Genomic DNA, 27,754 nt, shown 5'->3' on the forward strand with positions numbered 1-27,754 from the left:
AGCAAAGTTAAGAGTATGAGATTTTAATTTTTCATTTTTTATGTCAATAGTTTCTCGGCTCCAGTGGTCAATAACCAGGCTCCTTTACTACTAATAATCAGTATCGACCTAAAACAAAAAACAAGTTGGTGCATCTGTAATTCTGAATGAGGACTTCTTAACTGTATTTTCAATGTTTTTGTGTCCAAGGGTTGCAACATTAGAAAATCTTTGGAAGAATCGAATCTACTTATTTACTTGATTTAAATTCGCTGCTGACTGGAGGAATATATCGACAGCAGACAACACACACGATGGATTCAGGGCAAGCATAAATATATAATCCTTACAAACAGCCTTTTTTCAAGGGAATCGGCTTTCCTGTATTTAGCTGGGATACTGATCATTTGGTGGAGGAATAATCTCTGTACAAAAAAGAAAAAGGCTTTGCATTTACTTATGGGAAAGAAGGAGAAAAAATTCATAATGTCACGAGTACAGTCATACTTGCAGTAGAAGGACATAGAGCACGGACAGGAAGGACATTGAATAAATAGTCAAACGGCTTTCCATAGGGGACACTAAAATGATTAGACAACATTTTGCTTTAACTATTGCATGCCTCTGTGGCTGAAAAGTAAATTACACAACATAATTGAGCCCCCGAGCAAAAGTAAATTGTTCATAGCCTACTTTCATAATTACAGCTTTAGAAGAATGAAAAATAATGATGCAATATCTTAATTTGGTATCATTTGTGAAATAGAAAGCCAGACTAGATAAAACCCAAAAAGTGTCTCAGCAAGGTGAAAACAATCTGCTCAGCCAAAGAAGGATGAAGGGATCAATAGCAGTTTGATGAGGTTGGCAAACACAGATGCGAATAAAGCTGTGTTAACATTTGAGGACATTTAAAGTCGCTGTTATTTCGGCTGACCTACGCTGAACAAACAGTTCAATTAGGTTTTAAACTTGTGAGGCAACAGCCAAGCGACATGCTTTGAAATGCAGCTTTGGCTGTAAAATAAGAGAAGAGCTCAAACCTGTGGTGTCATTCCATGACAGAGGTACATGATGGGAACGTTGTCATTTTCAGGTCCTTGATCCAGACACACATCATTCTTCAGAGAGTTTTTCAGCTGTAAGACCCAAAAAACATAAAATGAGCGAATAGGACTGGTGTCACTTAAGTCAGTAAAATGAGTAAATTGAGTTGAGAAGCCAAAAATTCAAAGTAAAAAATATAAACATGAAAGAGTCAAAAATACAAAATTGGAACATTCAAGAGGATATACTCTACATTAATAAAATAGATGTTATAATTTTGGAATATGGACTCCGTTTTCGCTTCATAAAAATGCAAATTTTACAGCATTACCTATGCTCTTGTCAAAAAGTTATTAGAGCATGCTTTCCCTGATTGGCGCACCACAAGGTGCTCCAGGAATGGTGCTTGCTTTGAGAGTGCACGGCGGTGGAACGCTGCCAGGGACGATTCCACTCCCCACTGGCTCTGTAGACGTTTACTTTATGTGCTAATCAGTAAAGCCACAGGCAGCGCTAGGTCTTTTCCGAGAGCTTAAATGTAAACCTTTCAAGTTTTGTTTGCCCAAAAAATACAAGAAGCTATTTTCTGCGATACCTGTGGAGACGAACTTGGAAAATATGTCAAGTGGCAGTAGACGGCTTAAAGTAATCATTGATTTGCAATGGCAATTTTAAAAACATTCATTCATGACTCACAATCGATGGGCAGACTATTTCCAAAAACGGCTTGGGATGGAGCAATACACTTGAATACAGCTATTGTGTAACAGCATTCTACTTATTAAAAACTTTCCACAAGTAAATGATGTGTCTGTGGGAATCTTAGTCCATTTTCACAAATAATTTGTGTAGTCAGAAGTCACTGGCAGAGCGGCCAGCATCGTCAAAGACGCATTCCACCCCAGCAAACACCTGTTTGACCTATTACCCTCAGGTCTACGCTATAGGTCACACAAAACCCAGACAAATAGGCTCAGGGATAGCTTTTTCCCCAGAGCCATCATGGTACTGAACAGACCTCTGAAATCTCAGGTCAAATAACTGCGTGTAAGATCAAACGTGCAATATTTTCCAGTGCAATACAAACACGTGCAATATTGTATAATATCAACAATCTTCTAGTGCAATAACTAAACATGTGCAATATTTTCTAGTTTGTAAAACCCTTGCTCACACATATTTTTTTCTTATTTATATTGTTTAGATATGTACATACTGCATTGCACAATTTTACATTTTGTCTATTTTTTTTAAATGTCATTTTTATGCACTTTGCAAAGCACCTCTTGGAGTGGCAACCAAATTTTGTTATAATGTAAATTTTGATCCCAAAGGTTTTAATTGAATTTGAGGTGTGTCTCAATAGTTGTGGCTCTACTGGTGTAAATAAATTGCAGGGCCTCCCTCAAGGATACACCAGGGATGGCACTAAACCGGGGCGAGCCCCATCAGAAATCTGTGCAGTGCAGTAAAGCGCCTCCAGCATTTTATTTGATATCCTATAATATATTCATAAATTATTTTCTCAGTCCTGTGTATCAGTCAAGTCGATCTTTAGCCTCCGGAGGGGGAAAAAAAAAAATCATGAATCCGTCCCTGGGATACATGTACAATGATTTGAACCCATTGGCCAGGAAGTATGCTGCTTTCTCAGCTCACCATTTTATTTGATTTTTGATCATTTGAAAAAGAGTTTAAGAGGAATGATGTAACGCTAGTTGTTTGCTTTGGTGACGCGTTAAGGTATCGCCATGAGTGGAAACTTTAATGTGGACAGCAGATGCTGGTGACATTTCTACTATTGTAACAAAGGTCATTTTATTGTATTAAAATAGCAATTAAATATGAGGACGCTCTGTTTGGTAACTAAAGCAAGATGGTGTTTTTTTTGCTCTGAAAGGTGGTGATTTTGGAGATGCGAGGATTATTCTCGACAGCTTCTTATTTGAATATCCATCCATTTCCCGAACCGTTTTATCCTGACAAGGGTCCAGAGAACGGCGGAGCCTATCCCTGCATTCTTTGGGCGGTAGGCAGGGTACGCCCTGAACTGGTCGCCAGCCAATTGCAGGGCACACAAAGACAAACAACCATTTACAATCACACCTACAGACAATAATACATAAAAAAACATCCTTGAAAGTTTGAAGACTACTAAAAAATGAATGCATGCAGAAAATGTGTTGTTGGTTTTATTTTTGCGTGCCACTGTAGCGCCTCGTGAAACCAATGCCACTGGGTAGCACATCAAATGCATGCCGCAAACACAGAATAATGAGGTCTGCAGACATGAATTAATGTAATAAGGCTGGCCTGCTTCCTTGGTTTCCAGCTGCCATTTGTCAGTTTGTACAAGACAAATCACCCATACAACAGGGGGCCATAATAGTGCAGTCTGACTGTCATTGTGCATTAGGGAGCATCTCAGATGAGATGTGGGCGGAAAGGGACATTCCAGCCTGGGCCAGTAAAAACAGTGCCAGCATTTGCCTAGGCAGCCGTCCGTGTGTGTTCTCCTGACTAATATAATTCTGCTGCAAAGTCCTCCAGTTGGATTAGCATTATCTACAGTTTAAATAAGGATGTCACTCTGCTGACCTCCATTAACGGTGAACAGTAATCAAAAGGAACTTCTTGGTTCTTATTAGGGTCCAAAGCATATGGATTTTTTTTTTTTTTTTTTAGGCAGATGCTTTGAGACCGGCAGTAGCTGGGCATTGGGGCACTTGCCGGGAATTGGATCTGCATCGTCTGCATGAACGGGAGCAGCTTGATACCACCTGGTACCTTTGTGAACCAGAATAAAAATGTGACTGATTAATTGGCACATTTCTATTTGCTGCATAGTAGCCGTTTAAAATCTATTTTTATTGGGGGGGGGCGTCATTATTTTTGTCTCATGTTGTAATGTGTTCATGTTTAAAAAAAAAACAAAAAAAAACAAAACAGCAAAGGATTTTAGGCGCACTAATTAATTGGTCATGTTGGTTATGTTCTTATGTCGCAGGTGACTTCCTGGTTTACAGAAATATTCCATTATGCTGCTGAAGTGATGCGGAAAATACAGAATTGCTTACTACGCCATATGCAACAGTTTCGCTGTACATCCTCATCTCAGGGTAGATGTTGACCAGGTACCATCTGAAGGTTTTACACTGCAGCCTCTTCCTCAGAGCCTTCCTTTCCGAGATGTCGCCAATGTCAATGCCCGAGTCCTGGATTCATGCAACAAGTGCATACAAAGTATAACGTTGATTAGATACAATTAACAGGAGTGTAAATCACTGCACTGTTACAATTGCAAAAGGACCTTATAGATGTTGTACATTCTTGTTCAGACTTGAAACGCATCTATTGAAACCATGCCACATCACATTTGCAGACTCAGCAATATTAGGCGCTCAGACTATGGTTGATCTCATTTCATCATGATGCTCACGATGCTTGTCTTTATGTCTCATTCAGAAATGATTCAAAGCACAGTGCCACTGCAGTTCTTCTCTGGTGGCCAGAAAACATCTAGAAGTGATTCATGCAGTTGATTTTCATTCCCCCAGAGGTAAACCAAAAGTGGCATTTGCCCTGCGTGCTTAATTCTTTGGGCTGCGGCTAAATTTCATGCTTAGTGAGTACAGCCTAAGTTAAATGCCTCATTATTGACTGAATAAATTGCCTGCAGATGTTTATCTATTCAACAATATACAGAGGCCCCGAAGGGATAATACAATTAACATAAAAAGACATAGTGCACCCATCTAATTATTCATCAAATTCAGTTCACGAGAAGAACAACATTTATCTTTTAAGTCCCTCTGACGACAATCCTATCCCCCTAAGACCTAAATACAGTTCAGTGAAAACCACTTAAGTCAGAGACAATCAATCACAGGATGCTGATTGAATTTTTCTTGTCCTGTTCAGCTACATGATCATGCAGAAAGGTAGATCTGTTTGCCTTTTTATGCTAGAACAGTTTTCTCTGCAGTTTGAAATATTTCCTCTGTGGTTGTTTGTGTCATGACATTTATTGGAAAATGAGCATTACAGAAAAAAGTTTGTGAAGTTTGACTCGCAGAGAGAAAGGTACATTTCCAGTTCAATTATCATCACAAAATTTCTTGACATGACACGTAGTATATTACCAAAAGGTTAGAAACTGGCAACCAACAGTGGAAATTAAATTGTACCTTGAGGAATCCTCTGGAAACCACCTCAGTGTAGATTAGATCAATATGTATGAGAAATGATCAAGTGTTTCAATTTGTAAGAATGTAGTTCTCTAGGGATATATTATGTTTTAAGTGTGGAACCAATGTGCATGGATAAGTAAAGTGGTAAGTAAGTAAAGTGGAGTTTAATTTGTTTCATGGCTAAACCCAATTTACTTGAAGAGCAAATTAGTATTCCCCATTGAAATTAATTTTAATGCCATTACGATTTAGTACAACAACCAAACCCCACCTCACCATTTTTGTTACATGTATATAATAAAGAAAAAAAACCCCACAGATATATAATAAAATATAATGAACGAGAATGTAAAGAAACACACTGGTTTTATGAAGTTTAGTAAGAATATATTTGTAGGAATACATTTACCGATGTAAAAATGAAATTTTTGACACTCCAACAAAATTTCTTGACAGAAAGGTGCCACCATATGAACACAACAAAAATTGGATCGGAGCTTTTGGGTGAAGAGTTTCCCCAACAACAAAAATTCACTCATAGACCAATTTGTGAATGCCAAATCACGAATATGCAGGGAGTGTTGCCTTATCGAACCTGGGGATGTGAAAACTCACTCACTCACCTCCTGAGGAATATTCCAGGCCATGTAAACATGACTCTTAAACTCATCCATCCAGACTTCTGCGACTCTGAGGGCATTACGTCGCACGTGAGATGTCAGGTCCTCCGTGTACGGTTTGTGAGCTCGTTCAATGTGGGCGATGCGAGCGCAAGGAAGGACCTCCACACTGCCGCCACACTGCCACACCTGGTATTGCGCAAAATACAAACACACAAGAAGAATGGCGTGCCATCAATAGGTTGCAACGGAGATACTGGAAGAGTCACAGAAAGGCAGTTCTGTCATTGCCTCAGTCTTGATGTTTAAACCTTTGTACTACATAAAAATACAGAACGAGAGAAAACCTGAAAGAGTAACTGCAATGCACCACTCCCACATTTTATTATTGTAATGAAAAGGCTATTTTGTCTGCGCATAAGAGGGAACCCAATTCATTATGCTGCAATTTGCTGGTGCTTTTGCCTCTTTTCAAGTGTGCGAGCAGATGAGGAGCCTCTTCACAGTGAGTGCAGAGCACCAGTGTTCACAAGCAATCTTTCTTTTTTTCCTGTCACCCTTCTTGCCTTCTGCGGCTTCAACTGTCATGAGGAGGCTCCCCAGATGGTAAATGTTCAAAAAGGGGAGGCAAGAATCCATGTTGATTAAAATCTAATGATGCTATATTATGACTTAATGACGATTGCTCGGAGGTTTGGGACTGTTTGATGACTTCACACTCAACCATTAGTGAAGGACTACTATGGAGAAGAATATTTTTGATATTCCAACTTGCTTTGCGGTGAAGTAGGGCATTATCTTGCTGAATCCAGCAGATGTAGCTGCACTGCATGTGCACGACTCATGTACGTAATCGTGCCTTGAGATATGACTTACCCAACTTTTTAGTTTTTTGAGATAAAAGCAATTTTTTTTCAAGTTTACTGTCATATAGAAATACATATGTATATTTAAAATTACAAAACATTAGTAAAGTCTCTAGCTTAATGCTAACGAACAATGCAAATTGCCACAAACAGACTCTTATAACAACAGATAGTATTTGAACACTAATGGTGGAACAACACAGGTAGACTATTAATATAACAATATTGATTGACACATATCCTCTGCTAAGAATGAATAATTTAACTGTTGCTTGCAGAAAAGCCATTGTATCCGCTAATATCCGTATGTCAGGATTATACAGTAGGTGGTGACACAACAGAAGGAGCAGCATAATAACCTTTGGATAAAAGAAGAACATGTTTTTTTGCAAAATATTTGTTTAATTGTGTATTGTATGCCCTTCGAAAGTATAGAGTGCTATTTCCTTTATTAAAAATGCAATTCACATAAAAAACATAATTTTGGAACAAATTAATGGCATTTCTATTCATTTCAAGAAGGAAAGTTGAATTGAGTTTTATGTTTTCATTTAATTAAACTCATATCACAAGGCACCATAGCATATTATTTAATGAATTAATGAATATGTTTTCATTCCAATTGCATATAATGTACTGTGGAGTCATTGGAGTACACCAGTCATCACACAATACTGCTGCTGCTGCTTTTTCTTGCTGTTTGTTCACACTCATCTGTACTGTATATAACTATAAACATTAATATTGTTCAAACAATCACATGTTTATGATTGTTCAGCCTTGGCAGAAGTGCTCTATTGAGTGACAACATAATCGGAGTTAGGTTCTGCATGGTTCAGTATATTGGAGGGCAAATTGGAGAGAAACAAAGACAGATGTCTGTTCTGTGTTTTTCCTGTGTGGAGTAAGTGCTTGATGCCGTTAGATTAATTTCACCTGATTGCAGTACACTATTCATCTTTTTCAAACGTGAGCATGTGCTGCATGTAGTAAAATCCTTTGAATTATTGTGCACTTTTCTAATCAGGTTCGACTGCTGCTGTTGCACGCCTCACTGACAGACTGCACTTTATTTAGATCATGGTTTCATTTCGTATCTCCTCATAACAGTTTGTAATCTGTTGTGCTTATAGCAAAAATGTGATAAAGCTTGCAGTCGAGAATCCCAAATCACTTCGGATTCCGAGGGAATGAAAAGCCACACCACGATCAATACCATTCATACATAAATTTTACAGGTGACAAAGGTTAATTAAAAAAACTTTCAATCCAGATCCTCAATTTCTTCTGATTCCAAGGGAATAAAGTGCTATATGTATCAGATCAATATCATTCACAAGCTATAATTTATAGGCAGCAAAGATTAATTCAAAAGGATGATCTTCTTAGATTTATAGTGAGATCAATAAGAAAACTTGTTATACAATTTCAACTTGTTTTGTAGTTTGTGAAATGCAAAAAATGTCATCAACTGATGATTAAAAGACAACAATTCAAAGTGTTTAACTAATTGAAGTAGATAAATGGTCTTTCATATTCATTTCTCATTTGCTTTTATTTACGTGTAAGCTTAACCTTTAAAATTAAAACATCTACGTATAATTAATGTGTTATTTTTATTGTAATACAGATTAATCTATTAGTTGTATTTGTTCAAAAATACATATACGAGAACCTTGAATAAATAATTAGCAAATCGCAATAGTAACTTTGGGGGAGAAAGAAAATCACAATTAGATATTTTTCTTTATATTCGTTCAACCTAAAATCAAAATAACAAATTGTACCATGTATAATGATATAATTTATTTAATTTTTATTCCTTGCAAAGCGCTCAGTGATTTTTAGTCATGCCTTTGCACAGACTACACTTTGTCATCTGCCACAGCTTTCAAGTTTTAGCTCATTACAGTCAAATAAGCTCCTATTTGAAATCGACTTCCTATCTTCACAGACCTAAAAGTGCTTTATAGTGTTGCCTTATTCACCCTGGAATCTGGAGAAGCATGGGTTCATCCATCAGTCATGCCCTGACTCATCACTGGAGGCCTGAGGTAGAGAAGTGGTTGAAGTAGGCTGTATTTTACTGATAAACATCATCAGTCTGACATATCATTTAATGGAATAGCATCCATCAGAGCATTTCTTTTGGAATAGAGTGAGGGCATCTAGACAGCAGATCCAGCAGATGCTTTGGGAAAAAAAATCTCTTTAATGCCACACAACTAAAGAGTTAAAACTGTCATCAGGAATGACGAGCCATGAGATGGCAGTATAACAGGAATGACCTCAGTTCAGCAAGCATCAAAGGATTAACACTGCATACATTTTACTATTTATTTGGGTCACTATGACTATAAAGTGCCGTTGGTATCCTCATCAGAGTCCCTTAGTCATCATGAAAATATGAAACTCTGAGGTCTTGTTATGAGAGGCAAAGCATTTGTGCATATTTGAATATACTAAGAATCACTGTACTGTTAATGGAATAATTCTGAATTATGAACACACTGGAGGTTCGACTGGATCTCTGACTGACACAAAGTCAAAACGTCAACTTGACCATCCTCTAAAAATGATGACAGCACAATTTGGAGTTTGCTTAATAATAAATAAGATGAACACAAAGCCACATCATCTCAGTTATTTGTTTTTCTTCCTCCTGAAAAAGTTCAAATAAAGTAATTGATTTGTATGGCTTTTAAGTGACATTAGTGGAGCAAGAAAAGTTTTGAAAAGATTTCTATTGGTCTAATTTTTCATATTACCAAAAGATTGCATTTGAACAGAAGTGTGAATACTTTTTAAAATCAATAATATTTTGAACTATTCTGCAAAAGTTCAAGTATACCTTTTGCATAACCCTGAAAGGCCTCTAAATGGCCTCTTGACAAGAAAGGAAACAAACTGGGAATTTTTCAAGGCACATGTGATTAAGAATATTTCTTTAGAAATATGATTTTCCATTTCATACTTTCTGAAGCATTCTACTTTCATCTCACTGAACCCAATCTCTCATCCTTCAACACACCAAGACTGCCAGCCTCTCAAAAAAAAGAAAAAACACCCCAAATATTTCCCACTGCAATCATTTCACATTTCCTCTGCAAAGCCATGAAAACTCTTCACATCAAAGCACATGCAAGGTAAGGCTGCTCCTCCTCCTCTGCTGCCCAGAGCAGTGCAAATAATTGGCATCGACTTGCTGCTTGTATGCATCATCTCACACTGCCTGCTATCAGTACATTTACCGGCTGCACCACTCTATTTTCACATTATAGCGTTTCTCACAAAAAACATGTGATCTGCCAAAATACTTGTAGTAGTGTTAGACCGTGCCTCACTGCTCACTAACAATTCATATAATAACATCCGTCTTTTCATCTGATGAAAGACGAATTCACAGCCAGTCATTTTCAAAGATGAGTGTTCACCATACTGCCAAGCGTTTTAGAGGATGTTCCGTGACAATGGGAGAAAGGAAACCTCCCTCAAATAATCCACTCTTTCAAAGGAAAAAAAAAATCTAACAGTAGAACATTGGTATATGAACACTCACATGGCAGCTTTGTGCATACGCTAATACTACTGTATCCCGCCGGTCTCATTTGTTATGAGCCAAGCCTCACTGCTTTAACAGCATGGCCTCCTTGCATAAAAAATGCCTCCCCCCTCCCCTTATAACATAGGAGCATTGGGAAAGTTAAATTGTAGTTACTGATGCTGCTCAAAGGAGGTTGTAATAAAGAAAGTTTGCACATCTTGTTCACTGCTGCTCTGCTGAAATAAACGAATCTTGCACCAAGGGCTTGCGGGTCATTGGTCTGACCTTATCAAGCAGATGGAACTGTGGTGGCGTTTTCTTCCCCCTCCATCCAACCAACCATTTTTTAAGCTTATCCTGTTCTGCGTCACTGCAGGGGTTGGATCTCATCTTACATTGGACACGTTAAGTGGGAAGTGATCCGAAGATAACAGCCCTAAAGTCAGCTATGTAAAATACTACACAACCATTTTCTTGAATTTGTAGTACACTGAGAAGAGTGTTTATAGAAGCAGTCTTAAAGAGAATACATTCAGGATAATTGACGATTAGACTATTTAATTGGGGGCACAAATGATTGCTCGCACAAAACATTGCCTGGAAACAAGTAGCCAGACCAAAGTGTGATATGACTGCAAAAAAGAATTTAATTGCTATGCCTTCTAGCTAGCTAAAGTTTTACCTCCCCTACATTGTTGTTATTTTTTGGCATGTCTTATTCTTACCGACGTGCTCCCAATTTCCTGTGTGTGGATGAAAAAGCAACCACCCCAAACCGAAGTGAGCAGAGCTGAGATGAGCCAAGATAAGGCTACAAATCCCCAGCGGTAGTCCTGTTACTACTACAAAGTGCTTTTTACAGATTGGGAAATGTTTTAGCTAAGCATGAGTAAAGGAAAAGAAATGACTAACCTTTGACAAGCTTTTGACTCACTTAAAGAAAAGCCTTCGAGGTACATGCACAGTTGATGGCTTCTAAACATAGTGTCCAGGAAAACGTCAGACCAAGTCAAGTAGGTCATTGTGCACAACACTGCAATCAAAGCAGCCGTCCATGAAATTTGGAGCGCGTCCATTTTTCCTCTTCTGGTAACGCAAGCCAAAGAACAGCCAAAGGCAATTTGCAGATCCAGCGTATAATGGAAAAAAATGTAATATCTATTTTTTTTTTAAATGCTCTACACTCTCCTCAGAGCTTTACCGATATACCTGTAGCAATGTATTGTTAAAGGGAATTAAATAGACAACATAAAGTGCCCGTACAGTTAACCTTCAAGGAGCCACTTGAATATTGGCTCAGCAATACTTAATCAAGGCTGCCGGAATTGAATGCAACTTTCCAGATGAGAGATGACAGCCTGAGCCCAGCTGCCCTTTTTCCAAGTACAAACAGATGTTTGGACTTCTAATGTAGTAAATGCGCAAAATGTACTTGACCACTTTACCACTGAGTATTGACGTCATCAACTGAAAATAATCTGTACATCCCCATCTACCACCTGTGCCATTCTGACCTGCTTTACCTTCACTGACCTTTATCTGAGGAATAAATAGAGCTAAAGCCAAGTTTGCAAATGTTCTCAACACCCACAGCAGCCTTGTTTCAGGTCACTGTGGACACGACAGCACTGACACAGCAAGCAGAGGGATAGCACTGCATGAATCTTGTTTGACTGTGTCGCAGACATTGGGCAGAAGATGACGTTTGAGAGGAAATGTTGCAAAGCAGACACTGTGCATTCTCTCCACGGGGATTCCACGATTAGGCTTTGGTATTCTCTCGACTCAATCCCCCCCAGCAGGTGTGTTGAAGAGCACCGTGGCTTCAGCATGTGCGTAATGCTGCAGTCACGTTGCCTTTAATGTCTTCACTCAATGGTCACAACATTGGCTACACTTGCACAAGCTTATGATACTCTCTGTTAGTAATGCTGTATTTTAAAAATGTGCCTTTACAAAGATCATTATGGTTAGTCTGGATTGACAATATTACTGTGCACAGGTATTAAAGGACCCACTATGTTCATTTTGAAATTGTGTCGAGCTGTTTTCATATCTTGTCCCAATTTTGTAGCTATATAAGGCAAGCAAAATATTCGGATTTTTATTTGTCGCATCAGAATAATACGCTGTCTGTTTGTTCAAACTTATGAGCTCATTTTGAAATGTAATATTACTTGAACAAGAGACTTCTTGATTTGAAACTGTATTTGTGTGTCACATGAATCCAAACCCAAACAGTGCTTTATATTGTCGCACGTCGAATTGGTGTTTATGATCTTTATGCCAGTTTTAGTGTTTTATTGCACTTTCACAGTGTTTTGATACTTTCATTTGTTAGTATACATTTCAAGGGAATGGTTGAGACTAGTGATGATGGCTGCTTAGGTCTTCTGTTTGGGGCAGGCTGCATTGGCACAATGTCTGGTGTTTTGTTACTATATTGTTCTGTGAGTTATCGCTCTGTGGTAAAAAAAAATTCTAAAGCCGTGCAGGATGGGGAGCCCTTTAAGAGGAAAGGTGACAAGTCCCTAAGCTGTTTGGAAGTTAATTCATGCCTTGCTCAAGGATGTATCTGGCCAGCAAGTTACAACTCATACCAATCTTTCAATTTCAGCTTGAAAATGGAATAAAACCTGATATCCTTTGGTTCTCAATGCAGTAAAACTGTGGAAAAGGTCCAACCAATGACCAACCTTGAGCATTAAAGTGAAAAATGATCCACAATTTCCAGAATTACTTGCAAGAGACCATGATGGCATTTACATTTAGATTAAATTAAACTGTAGAACGGGGAGGAATAAAAAGGCTGTCTCTTGCATAATTTCTTAATCCAATTCCCTTTAGAAATATTGTCATATCCATATATCATATTCTCCCCCTCCTCTATAGCTAATAGTAGACAGCCCTCAGTTTAATCCTATAGAGTTCCAAAAGACTGGAAAATTCAACAACACGATGTAATAATCATATTTTTGAATTATTAATCAAAACAGACTATCTTAATAAAGACCACATTTCCCATGCACATCTTTTGATGAATTCACAAACATTGCTAAAATATTTACTTCACCTGAGATATTAAAATCGTTCAAGCGAGAACAAGGAAATACCCATCCCAACTATAAAAGAGTTGCGAGACATGATTTAGGGCATCTACTATCCTTATCTCACGAGATCTCACATAAAATAAACATTTGTGTCAGTCTACCTAATTAGAGTGCAGTGAGTGATTGACAACAGACAGCGCGGGTAAATTTCCCCCTTTCATTTTACCCAGGACACCACTTTAAAGCTCCCGCCAAAGACTGTAGCTGTCCGCCTAGTTTCTCTCTGAGGATCCTTCAGCTGCCAGTCATGCTCGCAGCTGGTATGAAGGCATGAGCGGCATATAGCAGACAAGCCAGCCTCTGTGAGCTCTGCGTTTCCAAACCATAGCTGAACTGTCAGCCTGGAGGCCAGTAGAGGCTGGTCTCAAACAGTGCAAGTAAACAACATGCTGTTTGAGTCTGAAGGACAATGTCATTCCTGGAAAAAAAATCACTCACAGCATGGACTTGGCCTCTTCTGGCCATCTTTGTCACTGGTGACCTTTCTGCATTCAGTATCCTTTCATAAGATTTAGAGCAATGCAGTCAGAGTCTAACAAAGATGTATTGTACATGGATGACATCATTATATCTGGTGCAGTGTTGCTTAAAGCACATCCAATCATGGGGCTGGATGAGCTGCTGCCTGCCAGAACCTTTATTTTCTTTTTTTTAGAATAAGTTGTTATCCCAATGGATTATTGGTAGTATTTCAGAGATTTTCACACAAGTTAAAAATATAGTCCCAGTACACATGGTTGCTGTCAAAAACAAACTGTATAATATCACATTAGTCACTCTAAGGGTTAATAATTGTCAAATGTTGTCATTAAAGGATCCCAACCATCAACAAACCTGTGCTATGTAAGAATAAGTTCAACTATAAAACCACACTGAACATGAGTGTTACTCATACCCCACACATTCAATTTTGATGCTCTGTGCTTTGTGATGATGTGCAAGGTGAGCCCAGAGCGGCAGTCTTGTGAAATGAAAATGGTTATTACGGCCATATCGTCGGACCACTTTGGAAGGCCTATTCAACAGAGAGCTAATGCAGGCATACTCTACAGCTCTTTGTCTTTGGAAAATGCTGACGAGGAAAAAAGAAGCACCAGCAATTTAAAGCATGGATGTGTCTCAGAAGAAACAAGAAGACTTAAGACACGCTTCACTCATATATTATCAAACCATTAGTTGCATGGACAATGCTATGCTTCTATTTATGTCCCGTGTGGCAGTGTTGCTGTCACATATGGATTACAAGAAATAAAACTTGTTCACAATTAATACAAACCTTCATCTAAAAAGGCAGGAAAAGCCTACTTGCATATCTGAAATGTATTTGGGAATCATTAGAGGAATTTAAGATGGTGGCATTTTTCACGAGTTAATTCTGTACATAGATATATCTCCAGGGTGTGCACACTTGTGCAACCACATTACCTCAGCTGTTTATTTTTACTTCTCAATTTTTTTTCCGATTGAGTTGTTCATGTTATAGGTCATATTAAATGGTAAGAAAAAAGTAAAAAAAATATCGCTTTTGGTCTCATTTTTTGGTATCACAAAAACCTGGCATTTGAACGGGGGGGGGGGTGTCGACTTTTAATATCCACAGTGGAAAACATAATCAATACTGTATATGTCGCTATAGTTGAGGGCTGGTGCGTTTTCCTGTTAGATTGTTGCACACTCCAAAACATTTGCAAAACACTTAGCACCACAAATAAAACACCATTGCAATGCACATGATCAAAATTGTTGCTGACCCAAAAAAACAGACTGCACGACTCCACACTTTTGAGAAGCTGACAAATGGACTCAGATAATGGCGAGACGGGAAACCTAATAATGTGTGACGCATACTGAGTCAACCACAATGCAAAAGTAATTATGATGCACAATACAAATCTTTTATCAGACCTCCCTGATGTATTAATCATAGCATTCTGAACCACAAACCACAGTTCTTAACATCCAATGGGAGAGGTTTTTTTTTTTTTGGCCAATGACGAAAAAACCACTCACCTGATCGATATTTCTTAAGAGACTGTGGGTACTGAAAGTGAAATGTGAGTCCTGGTGTGACCTTGCTCCACAAACACCAATAAAATGCCATTACCTTCCTTAATTTTACACATATTTCATGGATGAACAATAGTCCATGGCCACACAAGGTCGTTACATTACTCACCCTGATGCCCAGCTCCACATTCTCTCCCCCGTACACCTCCATGCCTTCATCCAGCAGACCTATCTCCTCAAAGTACAGCCTGTCCACCACAAAGCAGCCAATCAGGGCGGGGCTCCTGTGGGAGGAAGTGGGATACAGATTAGAATTGTTGGCTAATGGCAGTGAACTCAGCTCAACTCAATTGACTTCACAACTAAGTGGTTTGGCAGATAATAATTATTCAAAAAAGACACTTTGAGCTTTTTAATGCCACTCCCTCTTGAAGTTTACTATCAAACGAAACATAAAAGAAAGACAATTTGTGCACAGCAGTCTCCGCAATGCATCCGCTCCGCAGTCATTGTGAATTAGCCAGTGAGACGTAATTGATCAAGATGTGACGTTCACTTACTGAATGGGAGCACTTTTGTTCCCCTCATGCCACCAAGACTTGGGGGGGTTGAGGTAGCGACACCACAGCTCCCAGTCAAAGCCCTGGGCAGACAGCGGATACTCCTCAATCTCAAATGTGTCGTACTTGATGTTATCAAACGAAGGGGAGATTATGCGAGTTCTGTCCTCTTTAATTCTCTGAAGAATGGGTTCAGCCCTATAAATGAGACGGAAAGAGCGCAGACTTAATTGGAGCATTTCTGTTTGCTGGCTTCTTATCACCCTCATTATCATGCTCGTGCTTATGAGAGGGTACGGCGATGAATCCATTTATTGCACATCTGATAAACTAATGGGAACTGCCCTTGTATGATGTGCGCAAAGATGAAAATGCTCAATGACAACAATTTGAAAACACATTTAAATGCACTTTGCGGTTGAATACAAATGATCATCGTACTGAATTTGTTTACAGGCACATTAAGCAGAGGCCGGGAAGTCATTAGCATGCATTGCCAGCAAATCCACTCAGAGCCACGAGAGACTCACCAGCCAACGTTGAACTCCACGTGGGCATCGAAAAGGGCAACAACTGGAGCAGTGGCGGCTCGCCACCCGCTCACTCTGGACCGGATCAGGCCCTCCTGCTTGGCGTGCCGCACCAGCTTGATGAATCCGGGACGCTCGCTGTTGGTCTTTGACACAAAGTCCTCCAGCTTCTCCTTCAGCTCTTCTGCAAAACATAAACACATTTTCCGTATCTCAAAAAGTTCTTGGAGATGACGAATGAAATCAAGCAAAAAGTGTTGGTGAATAAACTTCCACCCACGTTCTCCTTCAGTGGGCATCAGAAATCCAACAGCGTATTCTCACACCACTGGACCGGAAAGGCTTCTGCAAATGTGAAGTCTATGTGGATTTTGGGAGGCTGATGCCAAATTTGATATTTGGCAGAATAAACTTCCAATAACTGATTAATCAGCTGATTGATAAACAACTTTGGTGCCATTCCACTTTTGGTGGCATATCACAGAAATAAAAATATGAATTACAGGCAGGCAACAGCAAGCGTTTTCATTGCATGATACAAATAAGTTGGTCACACATAAATTTCTCTCATTTAGCACACAACCACTGACCACAGCGTTGGTGCCGCATCGTGATTGACAATTATGGTGAGAGATTGAAGCGGTCAAAAGTGTAATTACATTTCTCAAAGGTTGACGGCGGTGACAACAATGCACATTGCCACAAGTGCAATCAATCATTAAAATGTTAGGTGGAAACACAAGGAAAGCTTAACAAACATAAAATATAGAAAATGTGTGTTTCGTCTCATAGAATTGCAAGAACATCAGCCTTGTTGCTCTATATACCGGTTTATATTTCCACTAAATAATTGTTGACATATAGTTTAACAGTGTTATAGTGATTTGCTCAAATCATTTCTTTTTCTATATATTGTTTTCATTTATTTTATATTGTCATTGTAATTGTTAATTTAAGAAAAAAAAGAAAAAAGCAATAGGTAATTCAAATACATTTATTTTGTTTTTTGTAAAGACAAAAAAATACCAATAAAAATACTGCAAAAGAACCCGCTCGATATGTAGAATTGTTAAGAATAGTATTGTTAAAATCTTAAAGGTATCAAACCCTATTGTTGATTTTATCAAATGCCATGGGCGGCGAACATATGGACGGTAGTTCACAAATTGCTCATGGCCATTGTTTGGACATCCCTGACATAAAATATTGCAGAGGTAACGCAAATAGGCAAAATAATCCGGTGCAAGAGAACTTCGAATGCCATTTCAAATGTTATTTCCTATTCCAGAGCCAAGTGGCTCACCCGCCCAACAAGGATGTTGTTATCCAGCAATGCGGCGGCAGAAGCACTGCAGACCCGTGAAGTGCGCTAATGGTTCCCCTCGGCGGGCTTCCAGGTGTTGGCAAGTCTCAGTAAAGCTATTAGGGAGAGACAGACACTCAACATGTTTGTTGGGTTGCATTAAAGGGCCAACCCAATACAAACTAGAATGTGAATCGTGCAAATAATCGGTATTGGAATGGTGGATGTGGCTTCCCACCACAATCTCTGCTATTATCTATACCTCAATAGTGACCTGCTTGGGAAGGACAATTCCTAATGAGGTTTGTGAGGAGATCTTAAGTGGCGTGCACGTCTTCTATATTGTGTTACATACAATGTCGGATCTTAGATCAAGCTAACTACACTAAAGCCTGCCTTATAAGGATTCGCCTTTCTATCTCTTGTATCTGATCAATTTCAAAAAGCCGCAGCCAATTGCACACGTTTGGCTCTATGATGGTTTTCTGCTCGGAAATCGTTAATAGCTGGGAGGAAGATAGAGTCTAATGGCTCAAATGCCTTGTTTGGGCCTTTCTTTACCTATTCACTCTCTCGCTCACTGAAAAAAAGCCCAATAACATTCACAGGCTGATGTTAAAATGGAAATGCCCAGTAGCTGCAGTGATTACTTGAATTACTCGAATAATATGATGAACAAAAAGGTCCTGTCAGGGATTCTTTTTCCATATGGACTAATGTTACTGTGCTTAGTCGTACTTGCCACTACGTCAAGAAATAATTTGGCCCAATGGCAGTGAGCCACGACTAAGGCGGCTGTAAAAAAATGAGAATGTCCAAAGTTTTGATAATGTAGATTGTGTACCATAATTTTACAACCGCCAATACAGGGTAACAAAATGGATGTTAGCTAATTTAAAATAACTACTCGTTAGAATATTGCAATGCCCCCACAATGGTCCAAGGATAACATGTTAAATACTCAACATTAAATGTATTTGATGACTGCAGCCCTAATTTATGTTTTATATTTCTTTCTTTCATAGTTTTATGGTTTACTAGGTGCAGGTGCCAGGGAGGTGTAACTGACTTTTGGATTGTTTGTTGCGATTACTGCTGCAAAAAATATTGAGTCACTGTTTTGTCTGTTTGGAAACACAACAAACACTATTAAAAAAAAGAAAGAACACAGCCTTGTGTTTCTCCCTTCTAACCTATTATGCATAAACAGGGAGTTATAAAACAATACCTCTCGCGTTCAAGCTTAGTGGACTCAAATCTGAACTGCAAATTGAATGAAAGTGCAAGGCTGATGTCAATAAATTCCCTTTTGCATTGTATTTTTATTTTTTTAAAGAGCATTGTTAGCCTTTCATTTGTGCATTTTGCCTATGGCAAATTTACTAGTGTTGTTCATTTGTACTAGAGTGCCAACAGATTTGCGGACTTCTAATCAATCTAGATCTGTCAGTAATGAAGGTATTCTGTGTGAGTGTGAATGGAAAATAAGAATGATGGTGTGTTATGCCTCACAACAAATCATAATAAGGAACAGTTCATTAAAGCAGGAGTGACTGCTGGCCAAGAGCTATCCATCTTTCACTAATGATAAACTGGTGTCACTGTGATGGAAAGCAATGGGCTGTGGGACGGAGCTGAGCAGGAGCAACAGGCACTTGCATTCATGTGGTAAATCCAATAATACATTTTAGATGGCGCATTTTGGGCTGGCCCAGTGTCATCTTTACGCATATCCATAACACACAGTTTACTTTTTTTATTTAAGAGTAAGTGGAGAGAGTTACAAATGCGGTTGTATTGATATTTAAGAAAAGAGCAATTGCAGAGTAGTAATGATTCATTTTCTCTCTCTTGTTGCTCCGATGTTTTGTTGCTCTTGTCTGTTCAACTTATTTATTTTTATTTTGACATTCCTATTCCCGCTGCACATCAATTTCCCCTACAGCCTTTTAGACCCATGCGATACTATTCTAATATACTCCACAATGTTGATTATTTGACCTGAAGTTGTCAATTTAGACTTTTTCTAGGGCAGACAGTGTTTCTTAACCGTCTTTGTCCTTGACACGGCACAATGTATACTCTGGACTTTTAAAGTTACCAAAGAGTCCCAAATGGTTTAACGCTGCTCTGATTTTTATGTTTGACTTGTCATTTTGGCATCATAGGGCTTCTCTGACGCCAAATCGTTGATCACGATTACAACATAAGAGGTTTTGTTTTTGTTGACTAAATATGTTGGGTCACATCTGGAAAATTGTTCATGATAGCAGATCGGGCCAATACCGGGGCTAAAATCTAGTCTGATTCAGGGATTAGCTGTGTGGCTCATGAGAGCCTTCCATAATGGCAGCAACATTGCAGGTCAATAGGCTAATGGCATTTTTGGGAGATATCATCAACAAGTTTTGTCAAAACAACACCACCAGTGGTAAACAGGGCGGAACGCCACCCGCAAAATGTCAGATCGTGACTTGGCTTCCTGAAGGAATTAAAGGAGCCAGCCCCCGGGCTGCCAATTAAAACATGCACAATGCTCTTTTTTGAGATGGAGTGTGATAATGTAGGCCTAGTGAAGAGCGCTGGGTTTTCCCACAATAACTGAATATTTAGAACACTCTGGTCATCATGAGCCCTGGGGGAGTGTGATCATTGTCATCACAGCGTGTTAAGATAACATAACACTGATCTACATTCTGCTCCAGCAAGCTGCAGGCCAAACTGCATGTTTTGCATTATTGACTTGGGTAAACAAACTTGCTCAAGGCCAGTAGTTGCCGCCTTGATAACATCTAATGGCTGTCTAACTTGGGTTGCAGGCAGAGACTCTTAAAAACAGTTATCTTAAAAAATGCATGACCTTGACAGTGACACTGTATTAGTAGTACAAGCGTTTACGCACTGCACTTGGTTCACATGGTGCAAGTGCTGAACTAGCCTCATTGGCCATTATGTTAAGTACCGGCATCGCATAATGTTGGGTTTCCTGAACCAAATCAGGACCTAAAATGGGACGCAGGACAGCATCAGCTGAAGCTGGGATAGAATCCAGCTTCCCACAATTCCAAACGGAAAAATGGCAGGCTGGCTATTCTATTGATTGTTCTTGGCAAAGAGCTTCTTGATTGATACCTGTTGTGTTCTTTAGCTTTAGATTATGTAAAGTATACTATGTTGATGTTATAGTCATACATTATGCATACTTTTATGCATACTTCCAGGAAGGCAAAAAAAATTAAATTTGGGTCGTCAGCTAAAAAAAAAGTCAAATGGGATGCGGTCCATGCAAGAGCTGTATCAAAAATGCTTCTTCCAATAATAACAGCGGAATTAATCTATCAACGTGATTATGCTTATGCAATTCTGATGCAGGGATTTCTTGGTTTAACATGGTCATGAACGTTGATTTGCAATTTTCTAAATAAGGTTTTGAAAAAAAAAGTACTTGAATTCAGCAAATGCGTGGAGAAACAAAAAAATGCAAGTAATCGCCTTGGCAGTTCGAGGCGCATTCCTTGACCACTTACACAGTAAGTAATAACACACCCACCAGATTGACTGGCAATTAAATTTGCTATAAATGGTTCCTGGAGAAAATTTTGATTTTCAGCAAAAACGTAGTATCTCAATTTTTTAGAACATCTGGTCCTCTAGTAACAGAACACATCTGTATCATAGGAACCGAGCTCTGTAGTAAATCAAGGTAAAGCTACTTATGAGCCACAAGGTAATTATCCTAATCAGGGGCTAGTCAGACATGAAACATTTTAAATTGACAACATTAAAAACACCACAGGAGCAGTGCTGATTACCTTGCATAGGAGGTGAAACTCTTTATGCTTCCATAAATTACCGCCAACCAATTTCTATAATCAGTCTTGCACAATTATTAGCTCAGGCGTCAAACAATGGGCATCCAGCATATCATCTGTGCAATAGTGGAGCATTCTAAGGCCTACTTATTCTAAGTGCAGTGACAAGCAACATACCCACCAACTCGAAGGTTATAAAATTTGGAAATAGTCCAACATTTATGGTGACTCATAAACGACAGAAGCGCTATGTTCCATGGCTTTAAAAATACAATTGTAAAGCTGAAGTAGTGAAAAACAGTTCAACGCTGTAGCTTCACAATGTATTCAGAAATAATTGGCTGAATTCACTTTATAGGGGCTTCCACTATTTAGATGGAAGACAATGGAGCCACTATGTAGTGAGACTGTTTCAGGCTGTAAAAGACTAGTAAAGAAAAGTACATTTTGTCTTCATAGCTGCTCGGCTTAAGAGTGGACACTGTGCCACTGTACTCTGGTAAAAGGTTGGTGATTACCGTTACTGCTGTTGTCGTCCACCAGAACGATCTCTTTGAGAAGATGGGAGGGCGTCCTGCTAATGGCGGAGTGAATGGACCGCAGGATGACAGACAAGGCTTCATTCACAAAAATGAAAACGATGCTCACTTGTGGGAGGTCTAGAGCATAAGTGATGTTTCGGCACCTGCAGAGGACAAATAAACAGCTGGTGAGGTAGAAAGCTGTTGTGGAAGAAAAACAATTGAAATCTTACCAACATTAAGACAAAGGAAACATTTAGTGATTTAGTGTAGTGTGCTGCATTGTGGTGAAATTGATTACACAGAGATGTTGTCATGTAATGTTGTCACATCTGTCTTCCAGCACTGAAGTGATCACATGCCACTGCCACGTTGGACAAAATCACATCATGTTGTTCATCCAAGCAAGCAGTCTGAGCTTGAGCATGTCTTTATAGATATGTTAGAACAGCACCAAGGCCAAATGTGTGATTAATATGCAACATCCCTGAAAAATACTTTTGAATATATCTAAAGAGCTTTTACTGGTAGGAGTGCAGTAGAGAAAACAACCCAAGGAATTTTTAACTGTGCCAGAATTAGCACCAGGACATCCCCTCGTAGGCTCCTTCAACCTTGATGTCACTACAAAAAGTGAGTCACGCTCATTAATTATGTCCCGTTTGAGGTCCTTTTTTGTCTCTGAGGCTTACAACCAACATCTAGAATCAACCATAAAATGTGCTTTTTTGGTAGTTGGACAATGGCTCTAACAATTCTGGTCTGTCAGTGAATAATATGAAGCAGTGGTTGCAAGTAAAAAAGTACACCGATACGGTACTGTACTGTAGGTACATATTTCTGGTATTTACTTAAAGTATTTAATTTTTGATGACTTTTAATTCCCCATTCTTCTTGTACTTAGGTACAGGAGTTGAATTAGTACTTCTTGTTTTTACACACGTATTTGTAGCTCTATGTAGTTAAAGACCCAGTGAAGTCAATTTGGAAATTTGTTTCTAAATATAGAAACAGATCTTACCCTATAGGTCTGAGATCTGCTATGGGCCTGTCTAATGGGAGCCGGTCGCTGAGGTAGCTGTTGTAGCCGTAGTACTGGAACATCTTGAGCGCTGCTCGTCGATTGTCGGCACTCAGCTCCTGACCCCAGTGAGCAAAGAGAGACGAGTCGGAGAAGGACGTGTCGGCCTGCTCATCCTCACCTCGACTTGGAGCCTCTGCGACACAAGAAAAGAAATAGCATCAAGGATTGTCTAGAGTCTAGACTCTCGACCACAGGTGCTCCAAGTATGCACAAAGAGACACCAAAGGAATAGAGTGCTGTGATAAAACATTCACTGTGATAAATGATCTTCCTGTGATCAGATCAAGCATGAGGCATAGTTGTCTTAAAACAGACCAAGAGTTCATACTCTTGACAGAAAGCCCAAGTGTCCTTGAACAAAAGATTCAATCACAAAAAGCAGCCGGTGGTTGCGTCTGCAGACGCTCTGACTCTTTGACCTCCAGGGAAGTAAATGAAAAAATCCCAGCACGTCCACACATTGCTTGGAGCAGCCTTTAGAGCTTTAAAGTAACATCTAGCCAAGGAGCACAGCTATCTTGTATTTTAGGCCATTTGTTTGGAAATTTGAAAAGAATACGTTCACACATTTTTTATGCATCTTGGCCTTTTTCAACTAATTTCCTCAAAAAAACTGAATCCAGTAGTACCTTAGATTTATCATAGTAAGCCTTTTATCAATTTATGGTCTGGAAATGTTGCTCATACCACCATTTAGCGTAATTCCGACTTTACTTGGGGTTAGGGGGGTATCAGGCAGGGGAGGCATTACATGCTCTAAAATTAATTTTACACTGTTAAAGAGGTTAAGAATGTAATCATGTTAAGGTATCTAGTGGATGTTTAAAGATTAAAATTAAATGCAAAGACCATCCATCCATTTTCCAATTTACACCAAGTCACTAGCACAGACTAATGGGCAAGCTAGCCAACTCCACACTCAATTGCTGACACCCACCTGGAACAGGCGCTATCTAAAGCCATACACATACAAAGTCACAGATGCTATATTAGAAGCTGAGAACATTGATCGCAAATGAAAAAAACACAATGTATATTGTCTTTAATAATTTAAAGTAAATGTGTTAATCATTTAAAGACTCCAGTCTAAAGATATTTAATAGTTGCAGCCCGAAATACAACTTAGGCAGTTCTTTTGCATGCCACTAGAGGGAGCCAATGCCCCACTACATACTTCCAATAATAGCAATAGTGGAACAGCAGGCAAACGTGAAACAGCAGTGCATTTTTCAGGTGCGAAAAAACAAAAACACTCGCAGCCCGTGCTGATAGACACAATTTCCATAAAACATCGGCGGCATCTGCTCAAGATTCTACGCTGCCTCAGAGAGCTTTGTAAATGCATGTCAGAGGTGTTTAACAGTCAAGACGATAACCTTCCGGCAAATAGGTTGGAATGCCAATAAAAAGGACGCAGAAATATGCACGCTTTTTGTGAATTCCACAGGTTGCTCATGTAAAAGGGGCATTCCTTTGACTCTTGCTGCCTGTTGAGACATTAGCCCTGGAATGTTCATATTCAAGCGTGAATATTCATCCACGCATTATCCGAACCGCTTATCCTCACAAAGGGTCGTGGGCTTGCTGGGGCCTATCCCAGCTGACTGGGTGATACCCTGAACTGGTTGCCAGCCAATCGCAGGGCACACATAGACAAACAATATTTCAAGTCTTCAATCAGCCTACTAGGCATGTTTGTGGCATGTGGGAAGAGTACTTGGAGGAAACCCACGCAGCCACAGGGAGAACATGCAAACTCCACACACAAAGGCCGGAGCCAGAATTGAAAGCTGCACCTGAAAGCTGTGAGGCAAACAGGTGTGAATATTAAGCACTAAACTGTTAGTAAGTACACCCTAAACTGGTTGCCAGGGCATGAAAGAGAAATTTCTCGCTAGACAAAAAGTGGAAACGCTAGTGAATATAAATTTGCAGCAAGGCGATATATCTTGTTAACATTTGTATTTTTTAGAAAACACACGTGTTTCCGTGGCTCAAAGAAATAAAGAACAGAAGCTTATTGAAGATAATGGTATACTGTATATTGTTCTTTTGTCATTGTTCATGTCCCGATTAGAAAGAAATGAAATAAAAAGAAAAGTCGCTTTGTTAATCCCCGTGCCTTATTGAGTCTATAAAGGAGCAATTTTATGGCACAGCTTTAGCGGCCTACAATACTGCTGACAGATTGAGGTTATGCAGAGGAATAATTCACCGCCTGACACAACTAATAAACACCTTTTAACTGCAGGTGGAAGCAATTTCTTCCTTTACTTGTTTTTCTCTTAATCCTCTTAAAACAGAGAGCAGCTTTAAGTGTACATGAAAGTGAAAGTCTACTGTAGCATCTCTGATGTATTTTATTTTAAGTTTTGGCATTAAGAAATGTTGACCTGCTACACTGTGGTGTAGAAGTTTTCAGGTGATGTTTTGGAAGATGAAGGTAACTTTTGCTTTAATAATGGTATTCATCCTCAAAGAGGCTTGGAGCCCCAGGTGGGACACCAAGAAACAAATGACAAGGTTATACAAGATGTTTGTGTCTGTTTGTTTGTATTAGGCAGACTAGACATGTAATATTTATGAGCAGATAGTCTAACTAATATATGAGTGACAACCTTGTCAGTTCAGTTACAATATGGATGTCGGTACCGAGGGAACACTCGCACAAAACAAAGAAATGATTCAATGGTGCTATGCATACGCAATGTGTGTCAGAAAGGTTTTAGGACTTGTATCACAAAAGCTAGATTTCAAATCAAAGTTCTCCCCTCTGGAGTAATCCCTATGGAGTATAAAATATGTTCCCAGCGTCTTCCTCTGCAGCCTGAAAGAAATCTTCTGGGATCGTCATCTTGATGTTGACCATGTCTTCAAACAGGCTGATGACACCTTGACCTTGTAAAAGAAGTCTGGGGTGCGTCAGGTGGAGTGGGTACGGATGTCACTCCACCGGCCAGCTAGTCAGATTCTTAGAGCACTTTCAGCAGACTTGTTGTCATGGTGAAGCCATTGTACGGGTTGTCATGCCACAAATCATACTTCTTCTTGTGCACATTCTACTTTTAGTTGGAAAACATCCATCCATCCATCCATCCATCCATCCATCCATCCATCCATCCTGCAAATGCAAGATATACATCATTCATTTGATCACGCTGTTTGTAGCAGCGTTATTAAAGCCTTAAGGCATTTATTTGAATGATTTCGACAAAATGTCATCCTCTTTAAAATTAATAAGGTGCTTTTCACAGATGTTATCACTTTGTTTATTGAACTCAAATGCAAATGTATTTTAAATGAGCTGCTCCACTACTCCAGCTGTTCCACTGAAAAAGACGAAGGGTAACACGCGACAGTTGTTGCCACCAGCTATGTTACCAACTGCCATCATTGAGCGCTGTACTGTGCAATAATGTGTGCAAAACAGCATTCTTTTTGGGTGGGGGTGCTGTGGTGCTGCACAAAGTAACAATACATAAAATCTTGAACAAACAAACTAAACTCTAAAGAATAAAATACCAGAAATTCCATTTGATGCAGTCAAAAAATAACGATCCTCTTAAATGGTCCGTCAATCACAGTACAACATGGTTGAAGTAAAACAACAGTGCTTAATTCCGCTTCCATTGTTTTCTGCTTCCATTTGTATCCGCCAACTTTAAGTTGAGATGCCTTAACTGGATTCTAGATGTGCTGAATTCCACTGAGTAGACTTTAGAAAGTCACCTCCCATCTCTATAAGCTTTGTAGCAAAGCGCAAACCTTGGCAAGGTTACAGAAAATGCAAGAACACAGTGGCCTCCACAAATGTAAAATGGTCACTCTGGCTCTGCTCCAAGTATAGAGATGAAAAGAAAAATCCTGAAGAACCACCATGCGAAAAACTAAAATGTACATGCCTTTCCTGAAATGCGCATTGATTGTTACACTACTGCTGCTGCATGCTGACAACAAAGTCACATGGATGAGAAGAGATAAAAAGATCTCAGGATCAACTTGACATCAGACAGGCGTTTTAAACAAATCTGCTCCAGCAGTCCAAACACAGGCAGACATTTTACAATTTATCCTCAGCCACAGTGTCATTTTGCATATAAAGTACAGACATCAGACACTTAGTTGCTGTCACAATGTGAATTAAATTTTCCTTCAGATGGCAACTATTAGGCAGGATAATACCTTGATGCTGACTACAGTCTGATCTCATCATGCTTGTGAATCACAATTGAATATTTATTTGTTGGTAAGGAAAGAGCTACCGTACAAAAAGTGATCAAGTATTTTTGTCAGTCGTTCTCATGCAGAAAATCCAGCACATGCTCTCAGTAATATTTTTCCAGATGCATTTCTGCAGTGCAGACGGATTTAATTCTGCACATTGTGTTTTTCCTTTTAGCTTTTAGCGACAATGTCACAGGGAGTTACTTTCAGACGTTTTCAATGACTTGCAATCCAACAGGAACATTTGTTTCATTTAAGACGGGATAAAACAGGGGTGACGCATTTCTCATGGCCTTGTCAGGTATCACCAAGCGTCATGCTTGAATGAATGGCAAATGCCACGTATAAAAGCTATAC

General features: G+C 39.2%; 1 protein-coding gene across 1 annotated transcript in view; it reads right to left on the reverse strand.

Annotated features, from left to right (window-relative positions):
* galnt18b (UDP-N-acetyl-alpha-D-galactosamine:polypeptide N-acetylgalactosaminyltransferase 18b) overlaps positions 1–27,754 on the reverse strand; it is a 45,642-nt gene that overhangs the window by 1,833 nt on the left and 16,055 nt on the right. Inside the window, exons 2-9 of the mRNA XM_088371664.1 lie at positions 23,111–23,306; positions 22,087–22,253; positions 16,454–16,637; positions 15,924–16,121; positions 15,533–15,647; positions 5,840–6,025; positions 4,104–4,241; positions 1,023–1,118 (exon numbers count right to left, since the gene is read on the reverse strand). Of these exons, the coding sequence (XP_088227790.1) occupies positions 1,023–1,118; positions 4,104–4,241; positions 5,840–6,025; positions 15,533–15,647; positions 15,924–16,121; positions 16,454–16,637; positions 22,087–22,253; positions 23,111–23,306 (1,280 nt within the window). The remainder of the gene's footprint in view (positions 1–1,022; positions 1,119–4,103; positions 4,242–5,839; positions 6,026–15,532; positions 15,648–15,923; positions 16,122–16,453; positions 16,638–22,086; positions 22,254–23,110; positions 23,307–27,754) is intronic.

The sequence above is a fragment of the Syngnathus floridae genome, chromosome 3, assembly GCF_059516105.1.
Source record: "Syngnathus floridae isolate MCC-2025c chromosome 3, RoL_Sflo_1.0, whole genome shotgun sequence".
NCBI lineage: Eukaryota > Metazoa > Chordata > Actinopteri > Syngnathiformes > Syngnathidae > Syngnathus > Syngnathus floridae.